The following is a 21815-nucleotide window of genomic DNA, read 5'->3' as shown; positions in this document are numbered from 1 at the left end:
GGCTAAGGGGCTGCTTGTGATGCCAGTATCCTGGACTGAGTACCAGTTCAAGTCCTGGCTGTTCTGCTTTCTGATCCAGCTCCCTGGTGATATGTCTGGGAAAGTGTAACCAGGTATAAAATAAAATAAAGTAAGCAAACAATTTTTACTACTTAAACATATAGCCAGGAAGCTGATGCTTCAGGCCTTGGACTACTGGCTTTGTGCTTGTTCATGTTCTAAAGCACAAACTGTTTTGGTCCTTATCTCAACTTATTTTCCAGACCAAGGGGTGGGGTGAGGAGGTTAGGGGGAACCAGGTGGGCTAGATCCATTTTCACCACCTGTGGACTTCACAGTCCACAATGAAGAAACAGGGACTCGGTGTACTGTCTCAATCTAGGGAAAAGCCTTGGCACCTGGCACCAGAGGCCTGTAGCCATTCCAATATTTCACCATTCCTGCATACCCTTCCCTGTAGCCCCTTTATAAGCATCCAAATACCCTCCACCTGCAGAGTGGCAGTCCATGAGACCTGGAAGGTTGTTACCCTTTCATCTGTCAACAGATTAAATGTTCTCTTTCCTTCACCCTAAATCCTTGGTCTCACTATGTTGATTGGCCCTGGAGTCTTCACTAACAAAAGCAGCAGTGCTTGGGACCCTGCCACCCACAGGAGAAACCCAGATAGAGTTCCTGGCTCCTGGCTTTAGCCTGACCCAGACGGACTGTTGACCCATTTGAGGAGTGAATCAGCAGATGAAGACTGACCCTTCCCACCCTCCAGTGTCTGTGTGTCCTTCTAGCTCGCTCACTCACTCCCTCACTCTGCTTTTCAATTAAATAGGTCATCTTTTAAAAATTTAAAAATAGGGGGCCAGCATCATGGTGTAGTGGGTCAAGCCACTGCCTGCAACAAGTCCCAGCAATTCCACTTCTGACCCAGCTCCCTGATGTGCCTGGGAAAGCTGTGGAAGATGGCCCAAGTGCCTGGGCCCTTGCCATCTGCATGAGACAAGGAAGAAGATCCTCGCTTCTGGCTCCTGGCTTTGGTATGGCCCAGTTCCAGCTGCTGCAGCCATTTGAGGAATGAACCAGTAGATGGAAGACCTCTCGTCTCCCCCCCATCACCTCTCTGCAACTCTGACTTTCAAATAAATAAAAAAAAATCTAAAAAGCCCTGGCCTGAAACACTGGCATCCTATGTGGGTGCCGGTTCTATTCCCGGCTGCTCCTCTTCCAATCCAGCTCTCTGCTATGGCCTGGGAAAGCAGTAGAAGATGTCTCAAGTCCTTGGGCCCCTATACCTGCAGGGGAGACCCAGAAGAAGCTCCTGGCTCCTGGCTTTGGAACGGCACAGCTCCAGCTCCAGCTGTTGCGGCCATCTAGGGAGTGAACCAACAGATGGCAGACCTCTCTCTCTGTCTCTACCTCCCTCTGTAACTCTTTCAAATAAATAAAATAAATCTTTCAAAAAATTAAACAAAATAGCAAGTAAATTGGGAGACATAGCTAAAAATAAAGGGAAAATGGCTAAAACTTGAATTACCAACATCAACAAAGGCTCAATTTCATTCCAATGAATACAGAACAGATAAATAAACTCTTTTAAAGGAAAGGTGGGGGGAGGCAGGAGAAGCCTGAAAATTGCTTATCCCAAAGAATCAAAAACTAATAGAAATACATTTTAAATAGTAATAGTGTGAACTTTCCCTAACATGAACAAATTGAAATAACAGACACTGTTCCAGGAAAAGTTGATACAGAATGATCTCAAAAGAGTTATATCCTTAAGCAATACAACACCAAGACGATGAAAAAAAAATCTGCAGGTGTTCAGGCAAAAAAAGAGAAAAATCACATACATGCGGGAAAATAATGAAACTGGCCTCTCCCTTCTACCAGGAAACTGAATGCTGGAAGACAACAAAGCAATGTCTACAGATTTTCAAGTGCAACCCAAGAATTTACAAGGTAAAACATGCTTTAGATACAAGATAAGCAGGTTCTGAAAATTGAAAGAAGTCAGATAATATGGAATCCTAATCATTTAAAAATAAAATGTACTCAAACAATCCATTAACAGAGGCTAGGACACAGGAGTAGTTTGCTATTAAACTGTTACAAAGGAGTGAGGAAAAGTGGGATCCAATTACTTATTAAGTTCACCTGATCTTAGAATATGACTGTAACTGATAAGTGTTCAAACATACAATAGCTCAGAGAAGGCAGAGCTTACAATAATTTCTAAATTCATTCAACAATGAAGTATAGTTGACCAGGATATAAATAAAAATAATTCAGAATAAAATGCCACAGAAATGAACCAGACATAAATATCAAACTGTTTTATAAATAATATCATAGTCTACTTTAGAAAAAAAAGATTATTTGAAAAACAGTTACAGGGAGGGAGAGAGAGAGAGAAAGAGATAAATAGCTACAGTTTCACATAGTCACAATGGCCAAAGCCCAGTTAAGCAGAAGCCAGGAGCTCGGAATTCCCATGTGGGTGGCAGGGACCCAACACATGGGCCATCCTTCACTGCTCTCCCAGGCATATCAGCAGGGAGCTGGATCAGAAACGGGACAGCTGGGATTTCAATCAGCACTCTGATATGGGATGCTGGCATCACAGGCAGCAGCCTAACCTGCTATGCCACACTATCCCTCATTTGCTACTTGAGTAATTGATAAAAGAATACAGGTTTCTTACTTTTCCATAGGAACTGGTATAAAATTCTACATCAGCAGTTAACCAATACATTTACTAACTTTTCAATAAATCAGTAAAAGGAAACGTTAAAAGATCTTAACTTTCAATGTACCTGTATCACTGTATCCTATCAAAAAAAAAAACCTTAAGTCTTCCATTAAGAAATATGTATTTCCATTATGACATCAAAGATTCCAATTAACCACATATTAAATATATAATACAATGTACCTTATACCTCTAGAAGTTTCATCATCCTAGTGCATGTTACAATGTGTGGGCTACCAAACCTATCACATTTTTGCAAATCTCATCTTCCTAAGAGCACCATCACCCAGTTGTCCAAGCCAGAGCTGCACATCAATTCTAACCCTCCTCATGGCTTCAACTTTACCTATGCTCAAAACAAAATCACTTACCTCCTATTCTCCAAATCCATCATTGTCCCTGCCGCTGTCACAGGGACAGCCAGACCTTGCACAGACTGCCATCCTAACAGCCCTCTAGGAGGGTGTCCCACCTTACACCCCATTAAACAGCAAACACAACTCAGTTCCTGAAAATGCAAATCTCAGCATGTCACTTCTCTACCTAAAGCTCATCAAAAGCTCCTCACTGTTTGCAAAATGAATACCAAGCTTCCCAGGCTGTGAGGTTCTTTGTGCTCTGACACATGCACACACTTCTCTTGGGGCTCTACTCTCAGATCCATTCCTCCACCAGGCAAGATCTCTTTGCCAGCACTCTTTCTCCAGGGCTCCTGTCTCTGGAACACTCCTAACTCATCTTCAGGTTTCTTTTAGTTTCCCATCATTTTCAGTGGAAAATCTTCATAGTAGCTACTCCAGCCAAACACAGGTTGGGGACGTGCTCCACCGGAACCGGAGGCTTCTCAGATCTTCAGACACAGGTAGAATGTCCTTCACAAGCAAACTGTCTCCAGGCCAACTGGCATCTCCCACACAGTGTGGATAAACTGCATTAAGCGGCACTGTACTCGCTATGCCCTCAGCGCAGGCTGTATACCCATCATATCTACGCCTGGAAGCCAAGAGACTGACTGAGCCTGGCACATATTGTGTCCAACTCCGGCCCAGCCCCCTGGGAGAAACAAACAAACAAAGGTAAGGAACCAAGGGAGGGGCCTGAGGCTCATCTTTATCCCCTCTGAAGCAACGCCTGGAAGTAATTCTACATTCTTGAACTCAGCGGGTAGACATTTGGAGAAGCAGTTATCTGCACATGTCCCCTATCAGAGTTCCTGGGATTGAGCCTAGGCTCCACTTGTGACCCCAGCTTCCTGCCAATATGCACCTTGGGAGACAGAAGGTAATGGCTCAAGTACCCATGAGGGAGATTTGGAGTGAGGTCCTGACTCTGGGCTTCTATCCAGCCCTCGCTGATGCAGGCATCTGGAAAGTGAACCAATGAATGAGAGAGATTCTTTGTCTCTCTGCCTTTTAAGTAAATAAAAGAAAATGTAGCTTCTGTAGAAAAAAAAAAAAAGATCAGCTTATAAGCATACCCTTCTAGAACCTCAAACTTCATAAACAAGGACTCCAAAACACCATATGCTCAAGACAGAAATCAAAGCTCTACTACTTGTTCCCGTCTGTCACATCACCCTCAACATCCTGTCTTCGGTGTCTACCAGTTCTCCCTCAGAAACACCCCAAGTGCCAGCACTGCAAGCCCAGCCAACACCATCTCACGGTGCACTACACTCCCCAGCCTCCTAATCCACAGTCCATACAGAAGCTGAGGCTGGCCAGTGGGGCTGGGGGTCTGTGGGCCCCTTCAGACATAGATAGAATGTCCTTCCCAAGCAAAGTGCCAGCTGTGGCTGGAAAGCCTGTCTCCAGGCCAACTGGCATCTCCCCCACTAATAGCTTTTTGTGCTGCATGGGTGACCTTGCAGCCTTAAATCACACCTTCAGGGTGGGGCAATCTTTCACCCAGAGCTGGCAGGGGAAGGGGCTAAGCCTCTAAGGAGACAGAAAGTCTCCAGGAGACCCGCACTATCTCCATGAGCCCCAAGCCAATCAACACACCTGTGTGAAACCCCCTGTCCAAGGGCACCCCCAATAAGATGACCCAACGTGCAGACAGTAACGCCTTAAAAACCCAGGACACTCCCTCAAAGCCAGTGTCCCACTCGGGCACTCCGCCTGGTCTCCGCTCTGACCAGGCGCTTTCTCTATCGCTTGCCAATCAAATAAAAGTTTCTGCCTCTTTGCAAATTGTTTCCCGGCTTTTTATTTCTATACTAAGCTGAGGAACAGAACCCACAAGACTCGCTCCGGCCACCGCCCTCCCCTCCATGACCAGTAACAGAAGCCACGTCATGTTTTCAGAACACTTGACCATATGGTCCCACTGTTTATGACCTTAGTGACTCTGCCCATATTTCGGATAAAATGGAATTATACCCTCACAAAGCTGACAGTGGGCATTGTGCAGTAAGCCACTGCCTGGGATACCTGCATCCCACATTGCAGTGCCTGGTTCGAGTCCTGGCTGTTCCATGCATCCAAGCCAGCTCTCTGCTAATGCACCTGAGAACACAATGGATGATGCCCCAAGCATTTGGTTTCCCGCCACCCACCTGGGAGAGCCACATGGGAGACTCACATGGAGTTCTGGACTCCTAGTTTCCGCCTGGCCTCCAACTGGCTGTGGTAGGCATCTGGGGAGTGAATCATCAGACAGAAGATCTCTCTCATTTGCTCTGTCTCTCTCTGTCACACTTCCTTTCAAATAAAATAAACCTTTCTTTTAAAAACAAAAAAGATTTATTAATTAATTTATTTATTTGAAAGGCACAAATGCAGAGAGAGACAGAGACAGAGAGATCTTCCATCAACTGGTCCAACCCCCAGATGGCCGTAATGGCCAGGGATGGACCACGCCAAAACCAGGAGCTTCTTCCGGGTCTCCCACGTGGATGCAGGGGCCCAAGCACTTGGGCCATCTTCTGGTGCTTTCTCAGGTGCATTAGTAGGGAGCTGGATAGGAAGTGAAGCAGCCAGGACTCAAACTGGCACCCATATGGGATGTGGGCACTACAGAAAGAAGCTCTACCTTCTAGGCCACAGTGTGGGCCCCAATAAGCCTTAAAAAACAATCCACACAATGCTAAAACAAAGTAACTGCTGGACAGATAACTTAAGAGGCATGTGGGCAAAATGCGTACAGAAAGGACGACTGCTATGCCCTGAGACACATGGTCAATTTACCAGGTGTTAAAAACCCTAATTGCACATGCACTTACTTAAAATAGTTCAAAATACAAAAAGCTAGAGTGAGAATTTCGTTCATCAGTTAACATATCACTTGAAGGACTCACATCTGATGTTGGAGTGCCTGGTTCAAGTCTCTACTTCACTTCCAATCCAGCTTCATTCTAATGTTCATCCTGGGAGGCAACAGGTGATAGTTCAAGGACTTGGGTGCCCACCACTCACAGGAGACTCAGTTGGGTCTTGGGCTCCTGGCTTTAGCCTGACTCAGCCTCAGCCTTAGCCTCAGCTGTTGCAGGCATTTGGGAAATAAATCAGCAATGGAAGATTTCTCTGTCTCTGTGTCTCTCTGATGCTCTACCTTTCAAGTAAAGTAAAAAAATAAAAATGAATACACACACACGTGTGTGTGTGTGTGTATTTACATATGTATGTGAATAAATATATCTCCAATTTTTATATGAGAAAGTGCCACGACTGGAATCAAACATTTCCAACAAATCTCTTTTTTGTTTTTGTTAAAAGATTTATTAACTTATTTGTAATCAGGTGTTATGGACTGAAAATGGTGTTCCTCCAGACTTCATACTGAAACAATCCCCACTGGACCAGTAGTAAGAGATTTTTTGGGGGAAATGATTGAGTCATGAAGCCTCTGGACTCATGAACGAATTAATGCTCTTATACTTCTGCCTCTGCAAGGTGAGGATACTACAACAGTGTATCATCTGGGAAGGAGAGTGCACGCCACAGCAGACACCCATGCCAGAACCTGGATCTCAGACTCCCCAGCCTCCAGAGCTGTAAGAAATAAATGTCTGTTGTTTATAAAGCACTCAGTCTCCCGCATTTTGATACCAAAGAGAAAACGGAATAAGATACCAGGGCAATGGAAATTCCAGCAACAATGAGAACTCACTATACACCTGCTGAAATGGTCAAAACACTGACAACACCAAATGCTGGGGAAGACGCAGCGCAGAAGACAGTCTCACTCAGTGCTGGTGGGAATGCAAAATTTACTAGAAATGGGAATATTTCTTGGCAATGTCTTTAAAAACAACTAGGTACACTCTGGACATAAGACACAAATATTATGCTCCTTGGGATTTACTCAAATGAACTGAACACTTATATCCACACAACATTTGGAGCTGCATTACTCATAACTACCAAAAATTGAAAGCAATCAAAATGTCCTTCAGTAACTAAAGGGCAACATCCAGAAAATGGATTTTCTTACATTGCTGATAGGAAATTATCTATGCAGCCAGGAAAAGTCATGGAAGAAAGTTATTCCTAAGGGAAAGAAGGCAATCTGAAGAGGCAAAATACTTCATGATTCCCAGTAAATGGCACTGTGGAAAAGACCAAACTAGGGAGACACTAAAATGAGCAGCAGTTCTGTTTAGAGACAAATTGTATACTGAAATACTTAGAGGATAAAGAAGAAAGAAATTAAAGATTAGCTCAACAAGTAAATTTAGAAGAGAATATGAGAATAAATTTAAAGAAATTATAAGAAAAAAATCAAATACAGACACATGAAAAACTAACCAGAGAACAAAAATACAATACAAAAATGAAGGCCACAATCTCAAAGAAAAAACTTGCTACACTTTAATCATTCCTGAATATCTGCCCTATCTCTCCCAAATGCCACCCATCAAGATAGGCAGAAAACATGAAAAGAAATTCTACAGAAGAGGAAACCCAAGTAACCACCAAGCCTATGAACTTTAACAGGAAAGTACAATTAAAGCTATACTGGGGACACTATCTAACACATACTGGGCTGATAAAACTTTAAAAAAAAAAAAAGTCAACAGCCACCAAGAATTGTTAAGGATGGGGAGAAAGAGAATTAGTCAACAGTGCTTCTTAAAGTGGGCATCTACATGGAAAACCTGTTGTGCATTACTTGCTTCGCTGAAAATGCTCATACTATACAATCTAGCAGGTCTACTGCTGGGGGCGAATGCTCCAGAAACACTGCTCACATGTACATAACTGTTCACAGCACCATTGTTTATAATAGCAAAAATCTTGGAAGAATCAAATGTCCTCTGCAGAAGAACTGACAAATTATGTAATGGTTTCAATTAGATGGATTCGTTCTTTTAAATTGGTTAAGTAAGAATATCTAGAAATACTTATTTAAAAAAAAAAAGAGTTAGTTGGCTAGGAAGAAGTCTATATATTCATAGAACACAAGCACTTATTCTTAAGGGAAGAATGGAAACTTGATTTGCAATACACAATGCATGGGGAAAAAGTGAGTAGAAGGAAAAATCATCAAAACACTTGACTTACTAAAAACAAAAGATTTTTTTTTTATTTAAGGGATGATGGTCTTTTTGAGGGGGAGCCCCATTTGCATTTAAAATGAACACAAGCTTAACAAAGAGAATTGTCAATAACTACCTAGTATGCTGCAGGGAGTATTTTGAGCCTTGTGGATGCCTCCATGTAAGATATTGTGCTATCACAAGTCTGTGGAATCAGGATCAGAAAACACTTTCTATTTGTAAATTTCAACATAGTCTCAGTAGATTTAGAGTATTTTACCATGACAGCCTAGCTGTGTATACGAACTAGTTAGGGAAATCCTTTTCTTGCCATTTTCCACATAGTTAACATGTGTGAACTGGACCTTTCCCCTCAATTATTAGAAAAGTCAATGATAACTTTACAAATTTTCCAACATTTCAAATTGTGTGGCCAATCTGCCCATTTTTAAGGATCTCCTTTTTCTTTTTCTTCTGTCATACATATTCATGTTCTTTAGTAATTTTTCTGCAAAGGATAAGGAAAAAGGCATCCATAATAACTGTTTTTTTAAGATTTATTTATTTATTTGAGAGGCCGAGTGACAGAGAGAGAGAAATTTTCCATCCACTGATTCACGCTGCCCAAATGCCCACAACAGCCAAGGCTAGAAGCCAGCAGCCAGAAACTCCACCCAGGTCTCCCCCAGGGGTGCCAGGAACCCAAGTACTTGGGTCATCATCTGCTGCCTCCCAAGCACATACACAGGAAGCTGGATAGGAAGCAGAACAGCTGGAACATGAACCAGGCACTCTGCTATGGGATGCAGCTGTCCCGAGAGGCAACTTAACCCACGGAGCCACATCATTCACCCATTCATTCTCTTTTGCTTTCATTCACACTTCATCTAAAAACAAACTCAAAGCTTTAGTCATGTACCAGGTATCTTAAGATTTGCTATAAATTCAGAAACAGGCAGGAGTTAAATCCACTTGCTTAAGCAAGGTTTTAAATCTATGAATTTCAAGTAACCATGGTCCCTTCCCCTCTCCCACACCCTCAGTCTACAGGCTGCTAAACAACCACTGTTAGGGATCTTTCCTCCCCTGTCTTTTGAATGAGATAATCCCTATATCAGCATCCAACTCCAAATTTCTACCTTCCTCAGACACATGTTTGAAAATGTCAGCATTACTTGAGAAGAAATTCTAGGAAGATGCTACTCTTGATGTCCTTCAACTGCAAACCCTATGCCTGTGACTTCATACCAAGGTTGAGCCAACATCAAAAGACAGACAATTAGCTAACCGGCTGTTCCCCAGTTAATTTCCCCCTCTCATCCTGCTCACATATTTCAACGTGAAAAGAGCAACCCTTCCTACCAGCAGTTTGTGCCAGAGCTTTAACAGTACCTCACTTTCATGGCTAAAAGTCAAATAAGGTTGAGATTCCATTTCTCATTCAAGAAGCATTAGAAGGGCTGCAGTTTCATGCAAGACGCCGCCTGGGAGACCCACATTCCATATTGCAGTGCCGGGTTCCAGCCCCAGCTTCACTTCCTGGTTACCTTCCTACTAATGCGCACTCTGGGAGGCAGCAGGTGATGATGGTTCAAGTACTTGGTCCCTGGACAGACGCAGATGAAAGATCTCTGTCCCTGTGTCTCTGCCTAACAAATATTAACAGTTTTTCTTAAAAAGAAGCATTAGAGGCCAGCGCCACAGCTCACTAGGCTAATCCTCCACCTGCGGTTGCCGGCACCCCAGATTCTAGTCCCAGTCAGGACGCCGGATTCTGTCCCGGTTGCTCCTCTTCCAGGACAGCTCTCTGCTGTGGCCCAGGAGTGCAGTGGAGGATGGCCCAAGTGCTTGGGCCCTGCACCTGCATGGGAGACCAGGAGGAAGCACCTGGCTCCTGGCTTCGGATCAGCGCAGCGCACCAACCGTGGCGGCGGCCACTTGGGGGGTGAACCAACGGAAAAAGGAAGACCTTTCTCTCTCTTTCTCTCTCTCTCTCTCTCACTGTCTAACTCTGCCTGTCAAAAAAATAATTAAAAAAAGAAGCATTAGAGAAGTTTCTACTGTCTAACCTGTTTCCTAACAACAATATATATTGTTTCTGGCAGAACAAAAAAAATAAGCAACTTTTGTGTGACTTCATAAGAACAAGGGACGAGGAAAATGCTGATTCTAACCTTTTTTCTCTTTGCCTCTCTTTTTTATTGCCTATTTATTTTCATTGATTTGAAAAGCAGAGCAACAGAGAGAGAGGGCAAGGTCTTCCACCTGCTGAATCACTCCCTAAATGCCCACAACAGTCAGGGAACGGGCCAGGCCACAGCAAGAACCCAGAACTCCATCCAGATCTCCCATGTGGTGGCAGGTTCACAAATACTTGAGTCACCACCAGCTCCTTTCTCAGGATTCATTAGGAGCAAGCTGGATCAGACCCAGAGAAGCTGGAACTGGAAACAGCACTCAGTTTGGGATGTGGGTGTCACTAGCAGCGGCTCAACTCATACATCTTTGCCCATTTGCACTGAGCTGGCCATTGTGGGCTATGCAAATGCCCAATCACAGGCCAGGTACACCTTTGAATATCTTCTCTCTCAGTTGTCTTCAAACTCAAAAGTCAGAGGTAGGGGATCTTTTTCCTGCCAAGGGCCATTTGGATATTTATAACCTCACTCACAAGCCACACAAAATTATCAACTTAAAAATAAGCCTGCTATAGATTTATTGAATTTCAAGTACCACCTGAGGTTGCCTTGGCAGGGCTAGACCAAATGATTTTTTGCAGGCCTTACATGGCCCACGAGCTGGATGTTCCCTAAGCCTTCTATGGCAAAAGTTGAGAGGCAAGAGAGGGCTGTAATAATTTCCCAGTTAGACAAAAAGAATTGCAACCTTAGTGTAGAACCATAAGAAATCACCAATGTGAGTCAGTCCCTTCATTTCCTAAAACAATCAATTCTGCTCACCACGCTTCTCTCTGTAGTCATTCAATCTTCTCCCCGCCCACGCAGGTATCTTCTTCACAACGGTTTCTCTATTAGAGCCTTGTCACTCTCAATGGAATTTTCAGAAATGATGTAGAAATAAATGTTCAAGCTCAGGGATGTGATGTGTGCAGCTCTGTTATTAACTGCTGGGAACCTCAGGCTAGCCTTCACTACTCCAGAGACTGATAAAGGTTGTCACAGACGAAAACAACAAATCCAGCCAGAACCTGGATCCCTATCTATCTTACCATTGTCTCCTTTATATAACATGAATATTGTGGAGCAGAATGTCGGACCATAAATATGATAAACCCTACACATGACATTTCCTGTCATATCTAGAGTTGGGCTATGTCATTCCCTATGGGAAGCACTCACCGGGGCTAGCATTATGGTGCGGTGGGGTAAGTCGCTGCCTGCAACACTGGCATCCTATATGAGTGCTTCCAATCCAGCTCCTTGCTAACACACATGGAAAAGCAGCAGAAGAGGGCCCAAATGCTTGGGGCCCTGCCACACATGTGGGAAACCCAGATGGAGTTCCTGTCCCCTGGCTTTGTTCTGCCCCAAACTCAGTTGTTGTTGCCACTGGGCAATGAACCAGCAATGGAGGATCTCTCCATTTATCCCTCTAACTCTGCCTTTCAAAAAGAAAAAAAAAAGTATTCACCACTTGAAAGAACTGAGTCTACAATGGAAATAACTGACCCAAGGGCTTTGATTTTTGTGCACCTGGTGTGTAAGAAATGTGAGTTTTATGTTAATTCAATTTTTAAAGTAATTTAAAAATATAACTAACATCTTGGCAAACATAACCCACAGTCAGAACTTCTCTCCCATCCATTCACATCCTTCTGTGGGAAGACTCAATGTGTGAATGCATATTAAATGGTACAGTCCACTAGCAGATCATTTTTTTTTTTTTCATTTTTCTAGGCAATCTACTTGTTCTTATTCCCCTTCTGATGAGAATGCTACTTCAGAATTCATCCTAAATCCAAAAAAGAATCCAGCTCTTTCTGTGGTAACTGGTGGCATTCTGGGAACTTAAGCCAGGGTATTCTAAGAAACTTCGCTTTGTTCTCCCTGAATTCAGAACAAGGACAGTGCCCTCTCCCTGTCTGCCAGCACCTACCTGCCCAAGTGCTCCCTGTATCTTTGTTCCAGGAGGTTCAATTGGGCAGGGTTTCCTAGTCTTGTGCCACATCTCAACCCAGAACCCCAGGAAACCTCACTGAGATTTAGGAGCTAACGTGAGATTAAGCCGTGGGCCACCACCTTCCCTGCTGCCAGCCTGCTTCAGCTTTGAGTGTTGCTGCGGCTGACCCTGCCCTTGTACTTCCCACCTGGCTCTGTCCTTTAGGATTAGGGCCTCTTGGCTCATGAACCACACTCTGAATCACCACAGGCTTCCGTAAGAGATGTTCTCCAGCGTGCGTGTTGGCCCCCACTCTCACCCCTGCCCCACCTGCCATTCCTGCCTGTCAACCTTACCTCTACCCTGCTGGCCTTTGTATTATTCATCCGCACTCTGTCTGTAAACTACTGATACTGTTTTTTTTTTTTTTTTTTTTTTTTTTTGACAGGCAGAGTGGACAGTGAGAGAGAGAGACAGAGAGAAAGGTCTTCCTTTTTGCCTTTGGTTCACCCTCCAATGGCCGCTGCAGCCGGCGCATTGCGGCCAGCGCACTGCAGCCGGCGCATCGCGCTGATCTGAAGCCAGGAGCCAGGTGCTTCTCCTGGTCTCCCATGTGGGTGCAGGGCCCAAGCACTTGGGCCATCCTCCACTGCACTCCCGGGCCACAGCAGAGAGCTGGCCTGGAAGAGGGGCAACCAGGACAGAATCCCAGAATCCGGCACCCCGACCGGGACTAGAACCCGGTATGCCGACGCCACAGGCAGAGGATTAGCCTATTGAGCCGCGGCACCGGTTCTGATACTGTTCTTAGTCATCATTTTGGGCTAAACTTTACTGGGTAAACTCCTAATGGTCACATTACTCACTGTGCTTCCACCACGTGCAAAATCACAATGCATCTTCTGCTCTTAGGATGCTTGGTCTTTCCTATGCTATTGGCGGTAGTGTACCTGTCACCCTGGGGAGGTCGCCAATGTGGGGCTCTGGGCGCGGGTTCAGTTCAGCCATAACACTATCATGCTTGCTCTCTAGCAACCACGCAATCTCCATCACTTCTTTACTTCTTGGGCCATGCTGTGTTTTCCTCCATAACAGACATGAGTTTCTCCTACCAGGCTCCCAAGCAGTGAGACATCAGTGTGTGCAATGGCACGGCCTCACAGCTACCAGAATGCCCGTGCTCATCTGCACGTCCTACGCTTCCTTCCGTCTCGATCGCTGGCCCTGCTGACTTCATGGCTGGCACCAGATGCCCAGAAGCAACAGCCGCGCATGAAGAATGTGCCTAATCAGATCCTACCATTGGTGAAGTCAGATTCTTAGAAGAACTCTCACACTCTAGACAAATGCCAGGATTCTGCTTCTGCTCATCAAATGACAACGGGTATGGAATCGGGGACCAGAACTAGTTCCAGAAAAAACAGAACTTGAAGGATTCCTCCTGTTTGAAGGTTGATCTGATCATGTGCACTTCCAGAATGTTGTCGCTCTCCCATCAAGACGGGTGTCTTTGTGATTGTGTGAATAAATACAACAGGCAAATAGTGTGGCACGGCACCCAGGGGAGATTCTCCTCCCACATGCCCTAGGAGTGTAGCTCTTTTGTTATCGAGGAAACCCTGGGTCCACAGGGACTTTTCAGCCTACATAGCTTGGTGAGATCCAGCAAACTACCAGCACTGACTGGCACATCCATGAGACAGCCTTCCAATGATTCCAGTCATCAGCCATCCAAACAGCCAGAGTGGGACCAGGAAGTCCCACCCACCAGTCCCTGCTGCAGAGGAAAATCAGTGCAAGTGTTATGCTACCAACATGGGATGATGAAAACCAAAATCTTATCAGAAGGTCCCAGGATTCCCATGGCAGAAAGGACACTCGAGAGCTCCTGGAGACTCGCAGGGCTCAGTCTGACCAGGGGGAAAGGCACTGGCTCAGGCAGCAGGCTGCAGAGCCCACAGCCAGGGCTGACCAGTACGCCCAACAGTAAGGAGAGGCTTGCAACCAGAGTCGGGGCCCAGATTCCAGGCGCTGTGCCGCTATCTCGTGCTTGCTTGTTCCTTTACAATCTTGGCAGTGACAACTTTCCAGAAGGCCGCTCTCGATCTTCCAGCGTCTCCTTATCAAGGGGGCTTTAATGTGTCCCCTGGACCCCAGCTGTTAGCACTCCGATTAACGGAGTCGCTCTGTGATGCGGAGCTTGGAACCTTGCCAGGGTCCACTCTCTCAGACTTCACATTCTTAGACATATTCACACTGTGCTGGGTGGCAATGGGCTACTAGAGAAGGCGTTCGTCGCTGTGACAACAAAAACAATGAAAAAAATGACTTCTGAAAACAATCCTTTGAAATTTAGAGGATCTCACTCATCTGAGCAATCCTGTGTCTCTTCCACTGGCTGTCGGCTGGCCACTCAACTACCTGTTAATGATGGCTGCCGAGTAACCGCTGACAGATACACACAGAGGGCCCACTGCAAATGCCCGCCAGCACCACAGCAGCGTAGGACGCACCATGTTCTCTGAAACTGGATTTTCAGCTCCATCGTATATGGAAGATCACGACACACAGAAACCAAGCTGCCTGCCCGGCCGGCCTAAAGGTCCAATGATGTCTACAAGTAGTTCATCTGGTTTTGCAGGCACAAAGACATAGCTGTCACATGTAGAATTAGGGTAAGCAATCTACCAATTAAAGGGGGAGAGACCCAGAAGAAGATCCTGGTTGCTGGTGTCAGATGAGCTCAGCTATGTACGATGCAGCCATTTGGAGAGTGAACCAGTGGATGGAAGCCCTCTCTCTGTCTCTCTCCTTCTGTCTGTAACTCTACCTCTCAAAGAAATAAAATAAAATCAAGACGAAAGAAAGAGAAAAGAGAAAGACAAAGAGAGAGAGAGAGATAAAGAGAGAGAGGGAGAAAGAGGGAGGGAGAAAGAGAGAGAAAGAGAGAGAGAGAGAGAGGGAGGGAGGGAGGGAGGGAGGGAGAGAGGGAGAGGGATGGCACTCAGAATGGCATCTTCAAGGCACCGATGTCCTAATCCCTGAAGCCTCTGTTGGGTTCCAGTGCAAAGGGTTCTGATGGTCATGGAGGGGTTAAGGCTGCCAATCACCTGGCCTTAAAAGGAGGAAAGGGACCTCAGTGATCCTGATGAGTGCAAGGTAAGCACAAGGCCCCTTCAATGAGGAAGACAGAGGTAGTGCAGGAGAGCCAGGCAGATAGGAGACAGACTCAACCCAACACAGCTGGTGAAGATGGAGGAGGGGGCCAATGTGGCCTTGACAAGCTGGAAAGGGCATGGCAAGGAAGACCACAGAGCTTCCAGAACGGAGCCCCACCCGCCCGCCACTTGACATTAGCCCAGGTGACTTTCTGCACTGTGAGATAATAAATTTGTGTTCCTCTGAAATTGTCATTCCTGATCATCTGTTACAGCAGCTATAAAAGATAAAATAAAAACTTCTCAAAAAACAAACTCACTTTCCTATGAATGCTCCTGCCCTAGGGGCACTTACAGTTGAGACAGCCTGTGGAACACCACCAATCACTGAATTCATAAATGAGATTATGTGGAAGCCTTACTTCCACTAGGCCACCCAGTATGTTGAAGGGCAGAATTATGTACAAGATAAAGAACTGTACTTGTTGAGTCAATACTCACTCATGCTTTTGTTTAAGAAAATTCTCTAAACAGAGCAGCCAAAATCAGGAGAGGGAAGAGGATATTTTTATCTTCTTTTTTAGCTTGTTGCCACAATGTACAGGTCTTGATCACATAACACTAACCAGATATTATACTTCAGTAAGTGCTTCTGATAATCAATTACTATGTTGTTCAAATAAGATAAGGTTCTCATTACATAAAAACTGTTTAAAATTGTTACATGTAAAAGATGTTCATATCATTTTTATGACCACTCTGGAAATTTTCTGGTAGAATATATTACATAGATTACTTTGGGAAAGTACTCTAACTATGATGACATAAAGCTTAGCTCTAGAACCACGATAATCAACTGGCCAGAGAATCAAAATGTGTGAACAGGAAGAGGGGTAGAGAGGGAGACAGGGACAGAGACAGACAGGGAGGAGGGGATCATTTGGACACATAAATGAACCTTAACATATTCCAAGAGAAACTTTTGCACTTTTTTAAGGATAAGCCGTACAGTTTATCCTTAACTTCAAGAGGTAATTTTGTAAAGTACTTTTGTGGCTAAAGAAAATATACCTCTGTGTTTACTAATAATTTTTGTTTAGGCCAAAGATTTTAACTGTTCTTAGCTGCTCCCATTTCTTGCAGTCAATGTCACACCATCACTCAAAGCCTGGCTCCAATGCAACTTCATATCAGAGGTCTTCCATAGCTCACACCCTGACTCCCTAGGCTTTATTAAATAGACTACAGCACTAATCACATCAACGTGGAGTAACTCATTTGCTTGTCCCTAAAATGCTGAAGCCTTGAGGGCAGGGTCTAAATATAATTAGTGCGTGCAGCCCAGTGTCTGACAAACAGTAAGTGTTACACAGAGGGCTGCTGAATTTAATCTCACTACAGGATAGGAGTTGTCAATATCTCACGAAGGAACCAACAATGTGCGTGCCACCTACCACAGCATACTCGGTGCCTTCCAGAATTTTATTCCAAGAGAGGACCAGATACAGGTACTACTTGTCAACACAGAGTGAAACAACTGGAAACTAGTATAAAAGCAGAACACTTGGCACACCCCAGTATTATTCTTTAGTAAAAGAGGGGGAAAAAAATCCAAATATTAGCCAAAGGCTAAAGTGGTGCTAAAAGAGCAAAGATATACAAACACTAAAGTCAAACTGACTACATTCCAAACAAAACTAACATGGCATAAAATATTTTTTTAAAAAAATGGCTATTTAAACAACTGCTAGTACCTATTAAGCAAAATGCATGCTTTGGTAATTTTTTCTCATGTAACCTTCACCACAATTTTATGGAGTCAGCATTATTATTATCATCATCCCCTATCAGATGGGGTAACTAAGATACAGAAACAAGGTGAAGCACCAACAGAACCAGGACTGAAACCAGCAGTGAGTACAGAGCCATGTTTTAAAAAAAAAAAAAAAAAAAAAGATTTATTTATTTATTTATTTATTTCAAAGAGTTATACAGAGAGAAGGAGAAGCAGAGAGGCAGAGAGGCAGAGAGAGAGAGAGAGAGAGAGAGGGGTCTTCCATCTGCTAGTTCACTCCCCAATTGGCTATAACGGCCGGATCTGTGCCAATCCAAAGCCAGAAGCTTCTTCCGGTTCTCCCACATGGGTGCAGGGTCCCAAGGACTTGGGCCACCCAGGCCATAGCAGAAAGCTGGATCGGAAGAGGAGAAGCCGGGACTTGAACCGGCGCCCAAATAGGATGCCAGCACTGCAGGCTGCAGCTTTAAGCTGTTGGGCCACAGTGCTGGCCCCAGAGCCATGTTTTTAAATCATTAAAGCCCGTATCCTATAAATGAGTTTAAAATGTCACTTAGTGGAGTTGCATTCAGTCTACGGCAGCTAGTCCACCCACATCATATATGGGATACCTTAGCTGTACTCCCACATCTGACTCCAGACTCTAGATTCCTGTTAATGCCAACCTAGGAGGCCAGCAGTGATGGCTTAAATTATTGGGTTCCTCGGAGACAGACTGAATTCCTGGCTCTAGCCTTCGGCTCAGCCCAACTTGGACCATTGTGGGCATCTAGGTGGTGAACCTGTTGCAGGTGGGTGTTAGCGTACTCTCTGTCTCTCAAATGAATACATCACATTTTTTAAAGATCACTTATTCAAAGTGGCCATGTAAAGGCATTTTTATACCACTCCTTTAAAAAAACACTGAAAGCATCTAAAACAAATCTACAAAACAGAGGGGGGAAACTCTATTTTTCGTAAAAGAAAAAAAAGAAAAACAGTACCATTCGCACACTTTAACTGCCCAAGTGTAACTATCAGATACCATGAAATCTGGTAGGCCACTGGGAACTGACACACACCTGCTCAGATCTTGAACAAAACACAGAATTTCCTAAAAGTAAAAAGCACAGCTATGAACGGCCTATCCAATGACCCTCTGATTAGATCAGGCATCTGGCATAATCAAGTGGACACAGATCAATATCTCAGAAAGCAGAGAGAGTGATGCTAAGGAAGCAAACACAGCAACACGAAACACGAAACACAGCAATTCAGAGGCTAGCCAGCACCAGTGTCAACAGGGGATGGGGGAGGGGGGCTGGTTTGACTGGATGAGGCAGAGAAAGGGAAACAGGAGCCCTTTTCTGAAAGGGATTTCCATAGAATGGAAACAGGAGATTTCAGAAATAGCATCTTGATTTAGATCGCATTCAAAGCAACAAGCTCTAATCAAAGATTTAGACTTCTCTATCTCCTAAGCAAACCATCAGTGCCCCTGCTCACCCAGTACTTGGCAAACACTGGCCCCACTTAATGCTGGGTAACAATCAGGAGAGGCCATGGGAGCACTGTGCATGAAAGCAGCAGGTATCAAAAGCAAGAGAGCAATGCTAGCGAAGGCCAGCAAAGAGCAAACATCTCAGGAGGAATTAGCCAAGCCAAAAGATTTGGAATTCGGAAGTCTTCAGACTCCAAAAATAAGAAAAAAGTTAGAACAATCTTTCTTGCAAAAGGAAAGTTCAAGGAAGAGGTACAAGTGTAGGTTCAGAAAGAAGTTCAAGGGTTTAAATAATAAAAGAGAAGATACATAGGAGATGAAAATAAGTTGACAAAGCTATGAAAATAGTACATAAAAAATCACTTTAGGAAAAAATAAAAAATTTGGCTAAAAACACAGTAAGAAAAATTGTTCAGTGGGAAAGCACATGAAGGGAAAGAAGATGAAGACCATGGACATGGAAAACCAAGGCAAAAACACAATTTTCAGAGCTTCCAAAAAATAGTAAGTGTACTTTAAATATAATTTTTAAAACACCCCACCATAAAAGCAGTTTCTGCTTCTCAGATGTGAAAGGAATGACCCAAGCAAAAAAAATAATCATCTCAAAGAGTAAAATCCAAGCCATAATTGATGAAGTTACTGAATTTTTAGGTAAATAAGAAAGAAACCCATGGACACCCTGGACCAAAAAGCAAAACAAGAATAGGTAGAAAGACCAATTTGCTTCAGGCTTCAAAGTGATAACAAATACCACAGACTAGCAAAGCCAGATTTTCTTACTTCTGAAGGAAATACAATAAATACTAAATGGCTTTGATAGCAACAGCTACAATGAGAATATAAATGTTAATCACCTGAATTTTTAAGGAAGAATAAAAGAAGTAAGAAAAGGCAATTAGAAAGAAATGCCATTCATTCTCCCAGCTTTCACAGCAGAAAGTCTAAAGATTCTGTCTCAAGTTAAATATAAACAAAGAACTGCTAGAACACAAAACCTTTTTTCCCACCCCACCCTCCCTCCCACCCACACTCCCATCTTCCCTCCTTTCTTTATTCTTTTACTTTTCACAGTGACCTACTTTCAGTTTATTGTATACTCATAAGAGTAATGCTGTACTAAGTCTTCAACAAACAGAAGGAACTGCTGTTCCTCAACAGTAGACACAAGGGCTGAAGACAATCATGGAATCTCAAAGTGTCAATTTGGCTCATACGCATTACATTTTTTTGTGCTATTACCAAAGATCAGGAAAAACATGGCATGTGTCTTTTTGGGACTGGCTTATTTCACCAAGTATAATGGTTTTCAGTTGTGTCCATTTTACTGCCAAAGAAAGGATTTCATTCTTTTTTATGGCTAAGTAGTACTCCATAGTGTATATATACCACGTTGTCTTTATGCAGTCATCAGATGATGGACATCTGGGTTGATTCCATAGCTTAGCTACTGTGAAATGAGCTGCAATAAACATGGGAGTACAGATAACTCTTTGATCTGGGTAAATTCCCAGGTGTGGGATGGCTGAGTCATATGACAGGCCTATATTCAGATTTCTGAGGTATCTCCATATTGTCTTCCACAGTGGCTTTACCAGTTTGCATTCCCACCAACAGTGGATTGGGGTACATTTTTCCCACATCCTCACCAGCATTTGTTGTTTGTTGATTTCTGTATTAAGAGTCATTCTAACTGCGGTGAAGTAAAACCTATTGTGGTTTTTATTTGCATTTTCCTGATGGTTAATGACCCCAAGCATTTTTTCATGCTTCTGAACTTGTTATATGAAACACATGAAATCTGTTCACCTTAAAAAATTTTTAATAAAAAAAAAGTAAAATACTGTGCAGACCGCCCACCCGGAGCGCTGTCTCAGTTTAGAGACGGCTAGGCAGCCTTCTGCAGAAATTGCCTTGTTGAGGAAACACACACACATACACAACACCTTCTTTCTCACCTTTCCTAAGATTTATTTATTTAAAAGGCAGAGAGAGAAAAAGAGACAGAGAGATCTTCCATTGACTAGTTCATAATGGCCAGCGCCAGCCCAGGCCAAAGCCAGGAGCCAGGAACTTCACCCAGGTCTCCCAGGTGTGTAACAAGAACCTAAACACTTGAGCCATCTTCTGCTGCGTTTCTCTAGCCATTAGCAAGGATCCGGATCAGAAATGGAGCAGCTGGGACACGGCACCCACATGGGATGCCAGCATTGCAGGTGATGGCTTTACCTGTTACACCACAACACCAGCCATGTACTCTTATCTCTTAATATCATCATTTTGGTAAAAGGACATTAATCTGACATTAACACATTCCTTAATTCCATTACACTGGAAGTAACAGAAAAAAGTAAAACTCTTCATTAGAAATACAAAGAATATGACCCTATTCTTATAAAACTGTCCCTGCTCGCACAGAGGCACACAGAGATGCTACAAATAATGTTCACCAACTGTATAAATGGTGTGATGTGGGGAGGTGGGGGTGGTTTTGCATATCTTAATGTTTTTAACATGAGCAATACATCATCTCTTCGAATAATAAAGGTATTTCGACTATTCTGCTTCAATGATTCCATAATCTCTCTCAAATCCATTTATATCATTTTGTTCTCATCTTCCAGGTAAGAAAAATGAGATATCCTAAGCTGAAGTGACTTAGCAGAAGAGTACTCTAACTTGGATATTTTAAGAAATTCTTTTATGTATCTACTAGTTTGCATCATTATCAAAGTCAATGATTTGCCTCACAAAAAGGCAGAACTTTACCTATAATCTATGAAGGCAACACGAAATAGGAAATTGCAAGGAGTACTTAACATAATGCTTAAGTAACCAACCAGCTCCAACAGCAGTAGACGTGCACGGTAACTCAGTGACCTTTGAGTCATCTCCATTTCTTGAAATGTTTGATTTCGTGATACCAAATCATACAATGTGACGGAACTCATTCATGCAATGAAAATAATGTCCATTCCATGCACACATTCGGAACTCTACAGATTGAAATCCTTTCACAAATAGGTCCTAGTTTCTTTTTC

At 43.6% G+C, this 21815-nt stretch overlaps 1 protein-coding gene across 27 annotated transcripts in view; it reads right to left on the bottom strand.

The window, feature by feature from the left end:
* Positions 1-21815, bottom strand: part of KLF12 (KLF transcription factor 12) — a 509531-nt gene that overhangs the window by 324965 nt on the left and 162751 nt on the right. For 8 of the 27 annotated variants that reach the window (XR_016212832.1, XM_089303601.1, XM_089303602.1 and 5 more), the window contains one exon: positions 5327-5445. The exons of 16 other annotated variants lie outside the window; for them this stretch is intronic. Coding sequence is in view for 10 of the 11 variants with exons in the window: in XM_089303601.1 (XP_089159727.1) it covers positions 5327-5445 (119 nt within the window). In the remaining variant the exon portion in view is untranslated. Of the gene's footprint in view, positions 1-5300; positions 5468-21815 lie in introns of all 27 variants that reach the window. 3 more of the 27 variants (XM_089303612.1, XM_089303611.1, XM_089303598.1) reach the window with 2 other exon arrangements.

Source organism: Oryctolagus cuniculus, chromosome 9 (genome assembly GCF_051225735.1).
Source record: "Oryctolagus cuniculus isolate XC-2025 breed Fujian yellow rabbit chromosome 9, ASM5122573v1, whole genome shotgun sequence".
NCBI classification, from domain to species: domain Eukaryota; kingdom Metazoa; phylum Chordata; class Mammalia; order Lagomorpha; family Leporidae; genus Oryctolagus; species Oryctolagus cuniculus.
This window is presented reverse-complemented; position numbering and strand designations above follow the sequence as displayed.